The 16,158-nt window shown below is 43.4% G+C and overlaps 1 protein-coding gene across 8 annotated transcripts in view; it reads left to right on the top strand.

Annotated features, from left to right (window-relative positions):
* The window catches only part of kcnab2a (potassium voltage-gated channel subfamily A regulatory beta subunit 2a), a 179,478-nt gene that overhangs the window by 68,730 nt on the left and 94,590 nt on the right, over positions 1 to 16,158 (top strand). For 4 of the 8 annotated variants that reach the window (XM_041888394.2, XM_041888396.2, XM_041888397.2 and 1 more), the window contains 2 exons: positions 1,406 to 1,572; positions 4,546 to 4,587. In XM_041888394.2, coding sequence (XP_041744328.1) covers positions 1,499 to 1,572; positions 4,546 to 4,587 — 116 coding nt within the window. In that variant the 5' untranslated portion in view covers positions 1,406 to 1,498. Of the gene's footprint in view, positions 1 to 1,405; positions 1,573 to 4,545; positions 4,588 to 14,762; positions 15,741 to 16,158 lie in introns of those variants that run through there. The other 4 variants (XM_041888398.2, XM_041888399.2, XM_041888390.1 and 1 more) reach the window with 3 other exon arrangements.

A 16,158-nucleotide genomic window follows, 5' to 3' on the forward strand; every position in this document is an offset into this window, starting at 1 on the left:
GCATCTCTTTCTTTCCTCTCTCCTACTGCAGCACAGCACAGCCATCTAGTGTATATGCTTCTAGCACACAGAGGACTTTGATGCACCAATAATAAACTGTCAAGGCAAAGGGAAAAACACTCAGCCTAACTTTTCTGGGGTGTGCTGAGGGCATAACACTTAACCCACTGAGACTGTGGGTCTGAACTTCAGTATCGGCTAAATGCCATTTACTAACACTTTAGCCTTGACTCCAGCCGTTCGAGAATACAGTGTTGAGGTCTGGTACCACGAAACCATGCAACCTCTTAAGCAGGATGGGCCACCAAATCCAACATGACAGCTCCTGCGTCCTCTGTTAGTGATTAGGCAGTCGGTGGCAGTAGATAGATATTTTTGTTGGTTCTTTTTAGATACGTGAATCTCAAGCCAGGTGGAGTCCTCCAGAATCCCCTCCGAGTCCATTTAGATCTACAACACAGCCCATCTTCATCTAGTCATCATGATGCCATCATCACCTTGTAGAAGAAGGGACCAGGCAGGGTCCCTTCTCCTGCCCATCCTGCCTGGCATGATTGAAGTGGTGAGGCCAGCGAGCGTTAAATTAGTCTTCGAAAAGGGGACACCTTATTTTCTGTGTCTGATTGGTGTGAGGACCACGGTCTCTACTCCTACGTATACACACAGGGGTAGTTACCGTTACTGTAGCAATGTTGTCCTATGTGAACTATAATGTAGAGGGAAATGGAACACAGAGTACAGTAGGTAGCTTAATGCAGTTGGGATCTTTTTTATTCTCCAGGCCCTCTGTAGTCCTCCTCCCCTCGCCCCCCAGCTCTCCTCTACTGTTATAGCCCCTTACTTCAGCACTGCTCTTCTTCTTGGGCAAAAACGGTTTAATTATTCATAGAAACTAGTCGCTCTGAGCGCACACACACAGCAAGGGCAGGATGGCGAGGTGTGAGGACGTCCATGACTTTGTGTTTGTAAACATGTGTGCGGTGGGTCTGTGTGTGTGGGTGGGGGGGGTGTATATAAGGATGTTGTTGTAGTACAGGGCTTTGACATCATGTGGCTGCAGAAACCATAGCTCTGACTGGGCAACATTTTCTCCCGTAGTTTGCTAAATGAAAGAGTTAACATCCCCAGTTACAGCCTACAGAGCCCAGAGAAGGCAGTCTAATTGGTCTGATCATATGTATTCAAGCTGCTGCCTGAGAGGCCACTGTGTTGAAATGGTGCCATCTAGTGGCAGGTGAATAGTAGTGACATTCTATGATCTCTGAAATGACTATTTGACAAAAACAAATGAATTAGTAATGTATACAAGTTGTCTTCCTCCTGATCACTATAACCATCCAGACATAACTATCCAGACAGTAAGACAGTATACAGACTGACTGTTGGCTCGCTCTGTCCTCTCCAGAAGCCCAGTTTGGTGAGAGACAGTCCCCTGTCGTCCCGGTGAGAGAGAAAGACCCCCTCGGCAGGCTGGCCACACCCCCACCCTCCCGCCTCCATGTATCCTGAATCTACCGCAGACTCACCTGCCCGCCTCTCCCGACAGACTGGCTCGCCGGGCATGATCTACAAGTAAGTCCACACGCGTGCGCACATACACAGGCTGTGTCCGAATACCCATACTTGCGTTGTAAATAGGCTTTTTGGGTATGCAAAAATAGAACGTTTTATAGTATGTGAAATTTCGAAAATGTAGTATGCTTTAAATGCCAGGATGTTATACTCATTTTGGCTTTTCATCTTGTAGAATTTACTGCACACTATTCAGGAAGAGAATTGTCTTTTCACACCCACGTGTGTTTGAACACCGTTGATAATCAGAATAGGGGACACACTACAAAAATGTACGAATGGCGGGAAACAAGCGCGATGAATCCTCAGTATTTTGATATTTGTTGCTTACTGAATACGTTTTTACTAAACTCTACGTTCTAAATATTAAGTAGTATTAATAGTACACAGCATGTAGGTTTAGTAAGTAGTAGGCAGGACAGATTTCGGACATGGCCAAACACACACACACTCATTGTGGCATGTGGTCTGATGGTGCATGCAGTTAATTTGTCCAGCCTGATTTTAAAAAGAAACGTCCATACTTCATGCCACTTCCATTCTATTCAGGACTCTCACTGCAAGCAGTCGTGTATCTACTCGTGTCATGGCCAAACCTTTGAAATAGGGAATCGATAGAGCATCAGTAACAACTTGGTTCTCTGAGACAAAGAAACCAATGGGCTGGTATCCATTCCTTCTATCTACAGTGGAAACACTTGTTTCTGTTCTAGCACAGCCCCTTTCCTGCTGTTCCACATGCTACCAGCATGTGGTGCCAGAGAACCATTTTTCTTAGTGTTACGTGTCCTATTTGTTGTCTTTCTATGTGTAGCATATTTTTGGGTTTTTTACTTTCCTTAAACAATATTTGTCCACCTCACAGTTCAGCTGTCGGAGATTTGAGCGTTAAATGCATCAGGGCATTGCGTGCATATAGGCCTAGACGTCCACTCCACTGTATGATATTAATACAAAATATAGAAATTTAAAGGAAGAGAAACTTAGCCTGAAAGAATGATCGGTAGCATGTTCCCAACACCAAAATGCATTTATTTGTCCTTGTCAGATAGGCTAGGCTACTGCTATACAGATACATTGAATGTACAAAACATTAGGAACAGCTTCCTAATATTGACTTGCACCCCCCTTTGCCCTCAGAACAGCCTCAATTCGTCGGGGCATGGACTCTGCAAGGTGTTGAAAGCATTCCACAGGGATGCTGGCCCATGTTGACTCCAATGCTTCCCACAGTTGTGTCAAGTTTGCTGGATGTCCTTTGGGTTGTGGACCTAGCAGCGTTGCAGTTCTTGACACTCAAACCTGTGCGCCTGGCACCTACTACCATACCCCCTTTAAAGGTACTTAAGTCTTTAGTCTTGCCCATTCACCCTCTGAATGGCACACATACACAATCCATGTCTCAAGGCTTAAAAGTCCTTCTTTAACCGGTCTCCTCCCCTTCATCTACACTGATTTGAAGTGGATTTAACAAGTGACATCAATAAGGGATCATAGCTTTCACATGGTCAGTCTGTCATGGAAAGAGCAGGTGTTCCTATTGTTTTGTACACTTAGTGAATAGGTGTAGCCTACAGAAGGAGGCTAATTTGTTAATATTCAATCAGATTTTTTAAAATAAAGATAAGCATTATATTGTTAGATTAAAGGAGTAGGCCTTACTCTGGTAGGCCTAAAACGTAATTTTTCCTCACAAGTTCAACTGCCGGTGCGCACTGCCTTCATAGGCCTGCAGTAGCTAAAGCTTTATTAGGGTAATATCAAAGTAACTCAAGCTATTGTTTATAGAGAATATACAAACAGGTTATTACATTGCAGTTTATTTTAAGGTTATTTTTGCGTCTCTGCCTACTTGTTTTAACCTTTTCATGGTTTGAGTGCAGTAACCTAGTAATTCTATTAGGCTATATTGCGGCAACAGTTGGTACTTAATATGTCAAAAGAAAATGGCTCAACATAATGAAACAAAACACTTATTGCATACTTAAAGAACTGGTTTAAACCTTAACAAAAGTTTTGAACAGGCTATATTGCATCACTTACCAACAAAAGCGAGTGCCTACCGTACCCAACCAATGACAGCAATAAGCTAATATTATTTATTTTACAACAGGCCTACTTAGAACCTATCTTAAACTAAATACGGAGCACGAAATTAAAAAGACAGTTCGAACTTAATTTAACCAACGAAAATGAAATAAAACACCTTTTGCATAACTAGTTTAGATTAATAAATAGGCCAATAATAATAATAATAATAATACATGTTTGAAAGTGCACGTTCTACTCATTTTTGTCACTACAATCTTAACTTTTATTTTACTTCAATGAAAAAGGCCTCCATCTTCACTATCAACTGTAGTCTAGGCCAAGGCTCCTCTCACGCGCTCTCTCTGTCTCCTCAGCAGCAGGCGCACGAGAGGTGAGCGGCCGGAACAAGTTTCAGCTGTACCTAATCTATACGTTTTATTGAGTGTCAATTTGCTGACACTGAAAACAAGCTCCTGCAGTTCTAATCACCCATTCAATTAACAGAGGACGGGTCCAGTCGGTAAATCTGTTTTATTTGCACATCCTCAAGACCTGTGGCAATTACATCAGACCCGACCCAGATCCGACAAAAGTCAGAATTTAGGACCCAGACCCGCTCGGGTCCCGGGTCGGATCTCGGAATTTCGGGTCTGTTGGACCCGTAAAGACCTGTGGTGTGCATGCACACCTCTAGTGTGGTGTCTGAGTGTCAGTGAATGGCATTCAGGGTCTAGTGATACACTAAGTTTTACTATTCCTTGTGAAACTAGGCTTTCCTCTCACATGCTGCATGTGTTATACTACGTTGTTCCTCTTTCTCGCTTGTGGCTTACTGTTCCCTCCTCCCAACTGCTACATGTTAATCTAAGCTGTACTCTCTCCTCCTCCTCTCTTCCTTCTCCCCTCTCTTCGCTATCTCCTAATCTCTTCCGCTGGCCTCAGCGCACGCTATGGGAGCCCTAAACGACAGCTGCAGTTCTACAGGTACCCTCTCTCTCTCTCTCTCTCTCTCTCTCTCTCTCTCTCTCTCTCTCTCTCTCTCTCTCTCTCTCTCTCTCTCTCTCTGTCTGTGTCTCTCTCTCTCTCTGTCTCTCTCTCTGTGTCTCTCTCTCTCTGTGTCTCTCTGTGTCTCTGTGTGCTTACCGTGGAACCCGGCTCGGACTGCTGACTCATACTTCTCTATGTCAGTCTGAATCATCCTCTGATGGTATTTTTACTAGTCACCGTTCGGCTAACTAGCACTCACATTTTCTCTCTGATGGACACCCCATTGTGCTGTTTGCAATGTTGTTCAGAGGCCATATTTGTAGTCTGCATCGCACTCTGCCAAAGACTTTGAAATAGGTATCAAAGTGTTGCATGTAAAAGTGACCTCATACTTCAGTTTGTGAAGTTTGTACTGTACTCGGCCCAGCCCAGTAGTGTGGTATCAGGGTTGTCTGTCTTCTTGCTGTTTCAGAGAGGCATCATGTTTTATGGGCTGAGAGATGAAGCCTTATTCTGCTGATCTGGTTATAAAAAAAACCTGACACTGTGTATGCAGGGTAATGAGCTCGCTATCTGATTTTTTTATCTCCGAGCCTTCCCTTGCAAATGTCTGTCCTTTTTTAAGTGCAACGAGTCCCGCTGCTGCCCTGGCACAGAGAGGGAATCGATCACTGCTTCACTCTCTGTCTGTCTCACACAGACTGGCTAGAAGTGTGATGGGAAGGGCAGTTTACCACTTTTCAATAATTTCATCATTGCACACTAAATGGACATGGCCGTTATTTTTCCGGTAATGTGTTGACCTGATGTAATGTGAGAGTATGATGCATAGTACATTTGAGAATGCTATAACGTTTGCCAAGTAAGCTTGCTACAGCACACATTCAAGCCCTGTTTCCACTGGCACTTAAAAGCTGGTACGAATGGAATTCTCAAATTCGAGTTTGATCGAAGGAAAACCCGGGCCAGCGCAGGCCAGTTTCACAACTGGTGCCAGCTCGATTTAGAATTCAGGCTGGTGACGCCGTTACTATGCAACCCCAAGCGGATCACTGCTGGATGCTGACACCACGTTTAGCTAGCTTGTCTGGGCTTGTTGAAGTTAACTAGTACAAGGACAAGCAGTACTGCTGTTGTCAGACATTACCACCATAGCTGGATCCTTCATTTATTTTTGCACTACGCAAACTTTTATGAGAACCGTCAGCCCTCGAATGCTAAGTACAGTAGCTACCTAACGTTTGGCTTGCAACTCAGAGTTGAAACAAGCTAGCTAGCTAACGTGAGCTAGTAGGAGTTTTAGCTGGCCAGGTAGTACTGAAAGCTAGTTAGCTACATCATATAAAACCTGTTGTTTTGGTTTGCTTGGTTAGCTAGCTAGCTAATAGCCAATGCTATGGCAAGGTAGGAATTAAGCTAGCTAGCCTGTTAAGCCTGTTATGCTAGCGACAACGCTAACCGTTTAACTAGCTAGCTAACGTTAGCAAGCTAAATACATGGCTCGGAGTCTGGCTGGCACTGGCAGGAGTATGGGGTAATGTTAGTTACAGCATGGTGAGGGTGAATTAAATTATTCAACATCTTGCTAGCTAGCAACATTAGCTAAGCCAGCTGCACAGTCAAATATTGGCTACCTAGCAACATTTTTAATTTCTGGAGGCAATGGAAACACAATTTGAGCAAGCCCACCAAGGCCAGGTCAACCTGGGTTGACTTCAAAGTGCCAATGGAAACGGGGCTTCAGTTATGCCATGTTTGTACCCTTATTAGGCTTACCACATAGTTTTTGTGGTTTCATAAATGTTTTTGCTGTTTTCTGGGAGGCAGGGATTCTAGCAGGATGGTACAGTGGAAAATACCATGTACTTGCTACTTTGTTACACTGGTCAAGCAAGACATGACATCTCAGCACAATAACACTTTTTGAGAACAACAGCATTCGGTGTTTGTTGCAATTCATGCTTCTGTATGTGTGAACATTAGATACAGTGCCTAGTGAAAGTCTACTCACCCCTTGCACAGTTGTCACATTTTGCTGCCTTAAAATGTAATCTAAAAAGGGATTCAATTGGATTTTTTCCCCTGCGGATCTAGTATAGAAATGTTTTCTAAATGAATACAAAATAGAAATGTCTTTGCGCGTCTTCACACCCCAGAGTTAATACTTGGTGTAAGCACCTTTTGGCAGCAATTACAGCTGAAATTATTTTGAATAAGATTCTACCAACTCTGCACAACTCTTAGGGCAACATACATTACATGACCAAAAGTATGTAGACACATGCTCGGCGATCATCTCATTCCAAAATCATGGGTATTAATATGGAGTTGGTCCCCCCTTTGCTGCTATAACAGCCTCCACTCTTCTGGGAAGGCTTTCCACTAGATGTTGGAACATTGCTGCGGGAACTTGCTTCCATTCAGCCATGAGCATTAGTGAGGTTGGGCACTGATGTTGGGTGATTAGGCCTGGCTCGCAGTCGGCGTTCCAATTAATCTCAAAGGTGTTCGATGGGGTTGAGGTCAGGGCTCTGTGCAGGCCAGTCAAGTTCTTCCACACCGATATCAACAAACCATTTCTGTATGGACCTCGCTTTGTGCACGGGGGCATTGTCATGCTAAAACAGGAAAGGGCCTTCCCCAAACTGTTGCCACAAAGTTGGAAGCACAGAATCGTCTAGAATGTCATTGTATGCTGTAGCGTTAGGATTTCCCTTCACTGAAACTAAGGGGCCTAGCCCGAACCATGAAAAACAGCCCCAGCCAATTATTCCTCCTCCACCAAACTTTACAGTTGGCACTGAATTTGAGCAGGTAGCGTTCTCCTAGCATCCGCCAAACCCAGATTCATCCGTCAGACTGCCAGATGGTGAAGCGTGATTCATCACTCCAGAGAACGTGTTTCCACTGCTCCAGAGTCCAATGGAGGTGAGCGTTACACCAATCCAGCGAGCGCTTTTCATTGCGCATGGTGATCTTAGGCTTGTGTGCGGCTGCTCGGTCATGGAAACCCATTTCATGAAGCTCCCAATGAACAGTTATTGTGGTGACGTTGCTTCCAGAGGCAGTTTGGAACTCGGTAGTGAGTGTTGCAACCGAGGACAGACATTTTTAATGCGCTACGCGCTTCAGCACTCGGCGGTCCCTTTCTGTGAGCTTGTGGGGCCTACCAATTCGCAGCTGAGCCGTTGTTGCAACTAGACGTTGCCACTTCACAATAACAGCACTTACAATTTACTGGGGCAGCTCTAGCAGGGCAAAATATATTTTTGATTTTAGATTCTTCAAAGTAGCCACGCTTTGCACACTCTTGGCATTCTCTCAATCAGCTTTATGAGGAATGCTTTTCCAACAGTCTTGAAGGAGTTCCCACATATGCTGAGCACTTGTTGGCTGCTTTTCCTTCACTCTGCGGTCCAACTCATCCCAAACCATCTCAATTGGGTTGAGGTCGGGTGATTGTGGAGGCCAGGTCATCTGATGCAACGCTCCATCACTCTCCTTAGTCAAATAGCCCTTACGCAGCCTGGAGGTGTGTTTTGGGTCATTGTCCTATTGAAAAACACTAAGCGCAAACCAGATGGGATGGCGTATCGTTGCAGAATGCTGTGGTAGCCATGCTGGTTAAGTGTGCCTTGAAATCAAAAAAATCACTGACAGTGTCACCAGCAAAGTACCCCACACCTCCTTCATGCTTCACGGTGGGAACCACACATGCGGAGATCATCCGTTCACCTACTCTGCGTCTCACAAAGACATGGCAGTTAGAAACAAAACCTCAAATTTGGACTCATCAGGCCAAAGGACAGATTTCCACTGGTCTAATGTCCGTTGCTTGTGTTTCTTGGCCCAAGCAAGTCTCTTCTTATAATTGTTGTCCTTTTAGTAGTGGTTTCTTTGCAGCAATTCGACCATGAAGGCCTGATTTACGCAATCTCCTCTGAACAGTTGATGTTGATGTCTTTTACTTGAACTCTGTGAAGCATTTATTTGGGCTGCAATCTGAGGTGCAGTTAACTCTAATGAACTTATCCTCTGCAGCAGAGTTAACCCTGGTTCTTCCTTTCCTGTGGCGGTCCTCATGAGAGCAGTTTCATCATAGCGCTTGATGGTTTTTGCAACTGCACTTGAAGAAACTTTAAAAGTTCTTGAAATGTTCCGTATTGACTGACCTTCATGTCTTAAAGTAATGATGAACTGTCGTTTCTCTTTGCTTATTTGAGCTGTTCTTGCCATAGTATGGACTTGGTCTTTTACCAAACAGGGCTATCTTCTGTATACCACCCATACCTTGTCACAACACAACTGATAGGCTCCAATGCATTAATAAGGAAAGAAATAACAAAAATTAACTTTTAACAAGGCACACCTGTTAATTAAAATGCATTCCAGGTGACTACCTCATGAAGCTGGTTGAGAGAATGCCATGAGTGTGCCTTGTTAAAAGTTAACAACACTTTTTTGGTGACTACATGATTCCATATGTGTTATTTCATAGTTTTGACATCTTCACTATTATTCTACAGTCGTGGTCAAAAGTTTTGAGAATGACACAAATATTAATTTTCACAAAGTCTGCTGCCTCAGTTTTTATGATGGCAATTTGCATATACTCCAGAATGTTATGAAGAGTGATCAGATGAATTGCAATTAATTGCAAAGTCCCTCTTTGCCATGAAAATGAACTTAATCCCAAAAAAACATCTCCACTGCATTTCAGCCCTGCCACAAAAGGACCAGCTGACATCATGTCAGTGATTCTCTCGTTAACACAAGTGAGAGTGTTGACGAGGACAAGGCTGGAGATCACTCTGTCATGCTGATTGAGTTAGAATAACAGACTGGAAGCTTTAAAAGGAGGGTGGTGCTTGAAATCATTGTTCTTCCTCTGTTAAGCATGGTTACCTGCAAGGAAACGAGTGCCGTCATCATTGCTTTGCACAAAAAGGGCTTCACAGGCAAGGATATTGCTGCTAGTAAGATTGCACCTAAATCAACCATTTATTGGATCATCAAGAACTTCAAGGAGAGAGGCTCAATTGTTGGGAAGAAGGCTTCAGGGTGCCCAAGAAAGTCCAGCAAGTGCCAGGACCGTCTCCTAAAGTTGATTCATCTGCGGAATCGGTGCACCACCAGTGCAGAGCTTGCTCAGGAATGACAGCAGGCAGGTGTGAGTGCATCTGCACGCACAGTGACGTGAAGACTTTTGGAGGATGGCCTGGTGTAAAGAAGGGCAACGAGGAAGCCATTTCTCTCCAGGAAAAACATCAGGGACAGACTGATATTGTGCAAAAGATACAGGGATTGGACTGCTGAGGACTGGGGTAAAGTCATTTTCTCTGCTGAATCCCCTTTCCGATTGTTCAAGCTTGTCCGGAGAAGACAAGGTGAGCGCTAGCATCAGTCCTGTGTCATGCCAACAGTAAAGCATCCTGAGACCATTCATGTGTGGGTGGGGTTGCTTCTCAGCCAAGGGAGTGGGCTCACTCACAATTTTGCCTACGAACACAGTCATGAATAAAGAATGGTACCAACACATCTTCCGAGAGCAACTTCTCCCAACCATCCAAGAACAGTTTGGTGATGAACAATGCCTTTTCCAGCATGAGGCAAAAGTGATAACGAAGTGGCTCGGGGAACAAAACATAGACATTTTGGGTCCATGGCCAGGAAACTCCCCAGACCTTAATCCCATTGAGAACTTGTGGTCAATCCTCAAGAGGCGGATGGACAAACAAAAACCCACAAATTCTGACAAACTCCAAGCATTGATTCTGCAAGAATGGGCTGCCATCAGTCAGGATGTGGCCCAGAAGTTAATTGACTGCATGCCAGGGCGGATTGCAGAGGTCTTGAAAAAGAAGGGTCAACACTGCAAATCTTTTTATTTTATTTTGTTTTTTTGGGGTTGGGGGGTAGATCAGCTTAATATTGCAGATAGATTGTAACTTCCATCAATGTAATTGTCTGCATCACTTCCAAATCCCCCATGTTTTTATATATATACATACATACATACATACATACATACATACATACATACATACATACATACATACATACATACATACATACATACATACATACATACATACATATCCTTAAAAAAATATATATATATTTCCCTTTATTACTTTCCAACCCCGCCACCCTTTCCCCACTTGGAGTAAACTAGTGAACAACAACGCCTAGGCCTCTACTTCCAGCCCATACCCACTATCTACATTTTATGGACATTTTATTTACAATAATTACATTTTGTTTGTTCTTTCTCCTGAACTTCTACTCTCAACCTCGCCGATCATTTTCATGATGTCCATCCGGTTTGCTTCTATATGCCATATCTTTCTAACTGTGCTCCTTCACAAAAGCTCCCAACCTACAACCCATACACTTATTATGGACACAGCGTGCCTACATTATTAGTTATCTTGTTATTGTTAGTTGTTATTAGTCCCATCCTTCAATTCCATTCAACACCTCCCATCTATATTTTAACACCATCCATATAGGATTTATATTTGCCATATATATTTCAACTGTACTGTGATGTCTTACAAAAGTTCTGAACCTTACTGTTCTCATTGTTTCTACAGATTGTGAATTGAAAATAAACATTTTTGCTAAAAGTATTATTATGTTATTGATCGATTGACTATGACTTTTCAGATCACCCAGTAGTGCTATCCAGGTACAGTGGGGGAAAAAGTATTTAGTCAGCAACCAATTGTGCAAGTTCTCCCACTTAAAAAGATGAGAGAGGCCTGTAATTTTCATCATAGGTACACGTCAAAAAAATCCAGAAAATCACATTGTAGGATTTTTAATGAATTTATTTGCAAATTATGGTGGAAAATAAGTATTTGGTCAATAACAAAAGTTTCTCAATACTTTGTTATATACCCTTTGTTGGCAATGACACAGGTCAAACGTTTTCTGTAAGTCTTCACAAGGTTTTCACACACTGTTGCTGGTATTTTGGCCCATTCCTCCATGCAGATCTCCTCTAGAGCAGTGATGTTTTGGGGCTGTCGCTGGGCAACACGGACTTTCAACTCCCTCCAAAGATTTTCTATGGGGTTGAGATCTGGAGATTGGCTAGGCCACTCCAGGACCTTGAAATGCTTCTTACGAAGCCACTCCTTCGTTGCCCGGGCGGTGTGTTTGGGATCATTGTCATGCTGAAAGACCCAGCCACGTTTCATCTTCAATGCCCTTGCTGATGGAAGGAGGTTTTCACTCAAAATCTCACGATACATGGCCCCATTCATTCTTTCCTTTACACGGATCAGTCGTCCTGGTCCCTTTGCAGAAAAACAGCCCCAAAGCATGATGTTTCCACCCCCATGCTTCACAGTAGGTATGGTGAGCTCCTGAGTGGCGCAGTGGTCTAAGGCACTGCATCGCAGTGCTAACTGTGCCACTAGAGATCCTGGTTCGAATCCAGGCTCTGTCGCAGCCGGCCGCGACCGGGAGACTCATGGGCGGCGCACAATTTGCCTAGCGTTGTCCAGGGTAGGGGAGGGAATGGCCGGCAGGGATGTAGCTCAGTTGGTAGAGCATGGCGTTTGCAACGCCAGGGTTGTGGGTTCGATTCCTATGGGGGGTCTCTGACCGCATTTATTTCTCTGTTTAGGCTGCATACTCACAGCAGGTCCATAAAAGAGATGGGAACTTATCTTTTGGTGTATGGGTCACTCAGGTGGGTGTCCAGGATATAGGGTTGGTGATCTTTCCATCATGATAGGACAATAAAACATTAGATTAGATGTGTACTATATTTAAAAATGTATATCCCTCATCTACACAAAATTGAAAGCTCCCTCTCACTACCCCTGCTCATAGACAGCCTTCAGCTCTAGGATATGCAACCATTTCCCCCCTCACTCAATTAACACCGCTCCTTTCCAAACGTAAACGTGCACACCACATGGTTGACTGCGGAGGAAATGGGCCGAGCGTGCAAACGCACCCACATCTCACACCTGCCACAAGGGGGAAAGGACGCCAGGGAGAACACAGGACCAACCCCAACAACCGTCCGCCAAAACAACAATTGCCCGCCAAAAAAAGCCATGTTCTAATTAGTTGTATTTGAAGATGTATTATTCTGCTTGTTATCTTTTCTTGTTATATCGTTTTATCCTTTTTTAAATACTATACTTACTATAATGTTATTTAATATTCCAATCCCTATCATTGCTACTATTGGGTGTTCCATTATTCAACTCCTCTATTACAACTTTTAGAATAGCCATGGAGTAGTCTTTGTGTCTCTGAACATTTGGTTGTCAATATATAGTTTATCGACCACAAGTGCCACACGTTTCCCTTTTAATCTATTTTCCTTGAAGATTGGATACAGAACTTTGCGCCTTTCTGCAATCTCCATCGGGAACTGATCATTCATGCCTATTTTCGTGCCAGCAAGTCTTTTTCCTAGGCTTTTAACCATAGATAGATTTTGCATTTTTTAAAGATCTATCTATCTGTCTCCATTGTTTTTGTCAGAATTGGTCAAGATCAGTAAATTTGTTTTGGATTCAATGATGGACAACAATATTCAAAAGTTGTCTCTGATTTTCAAGCAGATTTAAATCAGGAGTGAGACTGGACCCCTCAGGAACACTCAACACCTCTTGCAAAGCCATTCTGGTGTGTCTTTGGCATTGCAATTTGTGTAATTGTCCCACTGAAAAATAACTATCAAACCAGTGAAACGCATACCCATAACATGATGCTGCAACCACATTACTTGAAAGTACAGAGTGTTTCACTCTGTGATGTGTTGTATTGGATTTGACCCAAACCTGAAGTTTTTATGTTAAGCCAAAAAGTTAATATCGTTGTCTTGCAATATTATTTCAGGGCCTTGTTGTAAACATAATGGATGATTCCATTTTTATTTTTTAACACAGGCTTCCTTTTCACTTTGTCATACAGGACAGTAATGTGGAGGGAATGAAATATTGTGAAACCCTCTGTGTTTTCAAGTATTGTGTTGGTAGCAACATGTTATGGAATGCTTGTCACTGGCAGGGACTGGGGAGTTTGTCAGGATCAAAATAAATATGAGAGGAGCAAAGCCCAGCTAAAAAGTTAGAGGAAAACCTGCCTCACTCTTCTGAATACCTAACCCTAGGATAAAGTTCTATTTTTCAGTGGGACAATTACACTAATGTTCATGCTAAAGACACACCAGAATGGCTGACTTTAAATTTGCTTGAAAATCAGAGCTGTCCATCAATTATTCCCAACAGAATGTACTGAGCTAGAGCAATTTTCACAAAAATAATGGTTAAGTTCAAATCAAGTCAAATCAAATCAAATTGTATTTGTCACATACATGTGTTTAGCAGATGTTATAGCGGGTGTAGAGAAATGCTTGTGCTTCTAGCTCTGACAGTGCAGTAATATCTAACAATTTCACATATACCCAATACACACAAAAAAGTAAGGAATGGGATTTAAGAATATATACATATATGGACAAGCAATGACAGAGCGGCATGGACTAAGATACAGAAGAATATTATAGAATAGAATGCAGTATATACATATGAGATGAGTAGTGCAAGATATGTAAACATTATGAAAGTGACTAGTGTTCCATTTCTTAAAGTGGCCAGTGATTTCAATAGGCAGCAGCAGCCTCTAATGTGCTAGTGATGGCTATTTAACAGTCTGATGGCCTTGAGATAGAAGCTGTTTTTCATTCTCTCGGTCCCAGCTTTGATGCACCTGTACTGACCTCGCCTTCTGGATGATAGTGGGGTGAACAGGCAGTGGCTCGGGTGGTTGATGTCCTTGATTATCTTTTTGGCCTTCCTGTGACATCGGGTGTTGTATGTGTCTTGGATGGCGGGTAGTTTGCCCCCGGTAATGCGTTCGGCAGACCGCACCACCCTCTGGAGAGTCCTGCGGTTGTAGGCGGTGCAGTTGCCGTACCAGGCGGTGATACAGCCCGACAGGATGCTCTCAATTGTGCATCTGTAAAAGTTTGAGGGTTTTAAGTGATAAGCCACATTTCTTCAGCCTCCTGAGGTTGAAGAGGCTCTGTTGCGCCTTCTTCACCACACTGTCTGCGTGGGTGGACCATTTCAGTTTGCACCTGAGAGCTGTGCAGAGTTGGTAGAATCTTATTTACAATCCACTTTTTAGATATAACATTTTAAGGCAGCAAAATGTGACAACTGTGCGAGGTGTGTAGACTTTCACTAGGCACTGTATCTCAGTCTGTGATGATAATGTAGTCGGGTGGGTGGTATTGTGATCAAGAAGGATGGCCATTTAATGTTTACGAGTTTACACAACAAGAGGCTTTTAGTATTTCCGGCTCTCACCCTCCTTAACCGTTTTACTATGTCCAGGGGAATTAGGGTTTTCCTGTCAAGGAGGTCCCTCGACCCCAAAATTCTGATGTTGGCTACTCTGTCTGTCACTCTGGTATTGATCGAGAAAAATAAATTTTTCAAACACAGGCTCTTTAACTTTGAGTTTTGATACTTCATGGTACTGTTGGGTTTGCACAAGGCTAATTGTTTTCCTCTCTATATTACACCAAACATGTGGACTAGGTACTGTGTAGTGATCTTGACCTTACCGAGGTGTTATCTTTTCAATATGTAATGCGGAAGATTTCAGGACTGGGTGTTTGTGTGGGTATTTGTGAATAACTTATTTTCCTGTTTTTACATGTCAGTTATAGGCTGACATGTAGCCTAGCCTACCAGACGTATGCAGACTGCTAGACATGTGCACATACTTAACTGTACACACACTCATTATGTTCTGACTGCCTCTTGGTAGTCTTTCCTGTGGAACAACAGAGGCTTTTAGCGCAAAAGCTTTTGTGAATAATTCAGGCCTGATATTATTTGCTGATGTTAGCAGAAGCAAGCCGGGGCACTAAATGACATAAATGGATTTCCTCCATCAGATCTAACAGGGAAGGGTGATGGTGGTGTTGCTGATGGTATAGGGCAGAGTGGATGAGGTGGGAGGGCACTTTCTCATCCACTAATTGGTTTAGACACTTAAGACACTCCCAGTTTGGGTGGACACGCTGCAAGGCTGCAGGCAGTGTGTGTTTATAAGAGCCGGCTGGCACTTACCACCCCCTCATGAGCCGGCCTCCTAGAAATCATCAGGTGAGTTTGAGCAAAGACCATTGACCACTGCTTGTGTGTTTGAGTGCACTGTGTGTAAGGGGTGGTGTATGTGTAGTTTGGAGCAGATGCATGCTGCCTGGCCTGGAGCCCCTCTCCCTCTCTGTTTCTACGGGTGGTGGAGTCCACTGGACTGGGAGGACAGGGAAAGCTGAAGAACTGGAAGAAACCTACGCCCTTGATGGCAAACATGGAAAGACTTCAGGACTATTCATCGCTAGTCATAGAATCAACCACATTACTGTTTTACGGTGATAGTGATGTTGTGAAGCAGTGAAGGATATAAGGATGATAGGGGTGGTTTTAAGATGGTTTTGTGATGATTTTATGTAGCTTTTATTCAGTTGAAGCTAGAATCTATGCTGAGCAGGACATTAGATGGCGGCTGTGCTTTGTCAGG

Source organism: Coregonus clupeaformis, chromosome 10, assembly GCF_020615455.1.
Source record: "Coregonus clupeaformis isolate EN_2021a chromosome 10, ASM2061545v1, whole genome shotgun sequence".
Lineage (NCBI taxonomy): Eukaryota > Metazoa > Chordata > Actinopteri > Salmoniformes > Salmonidae > Coregonus > Coregonus clupeaformis.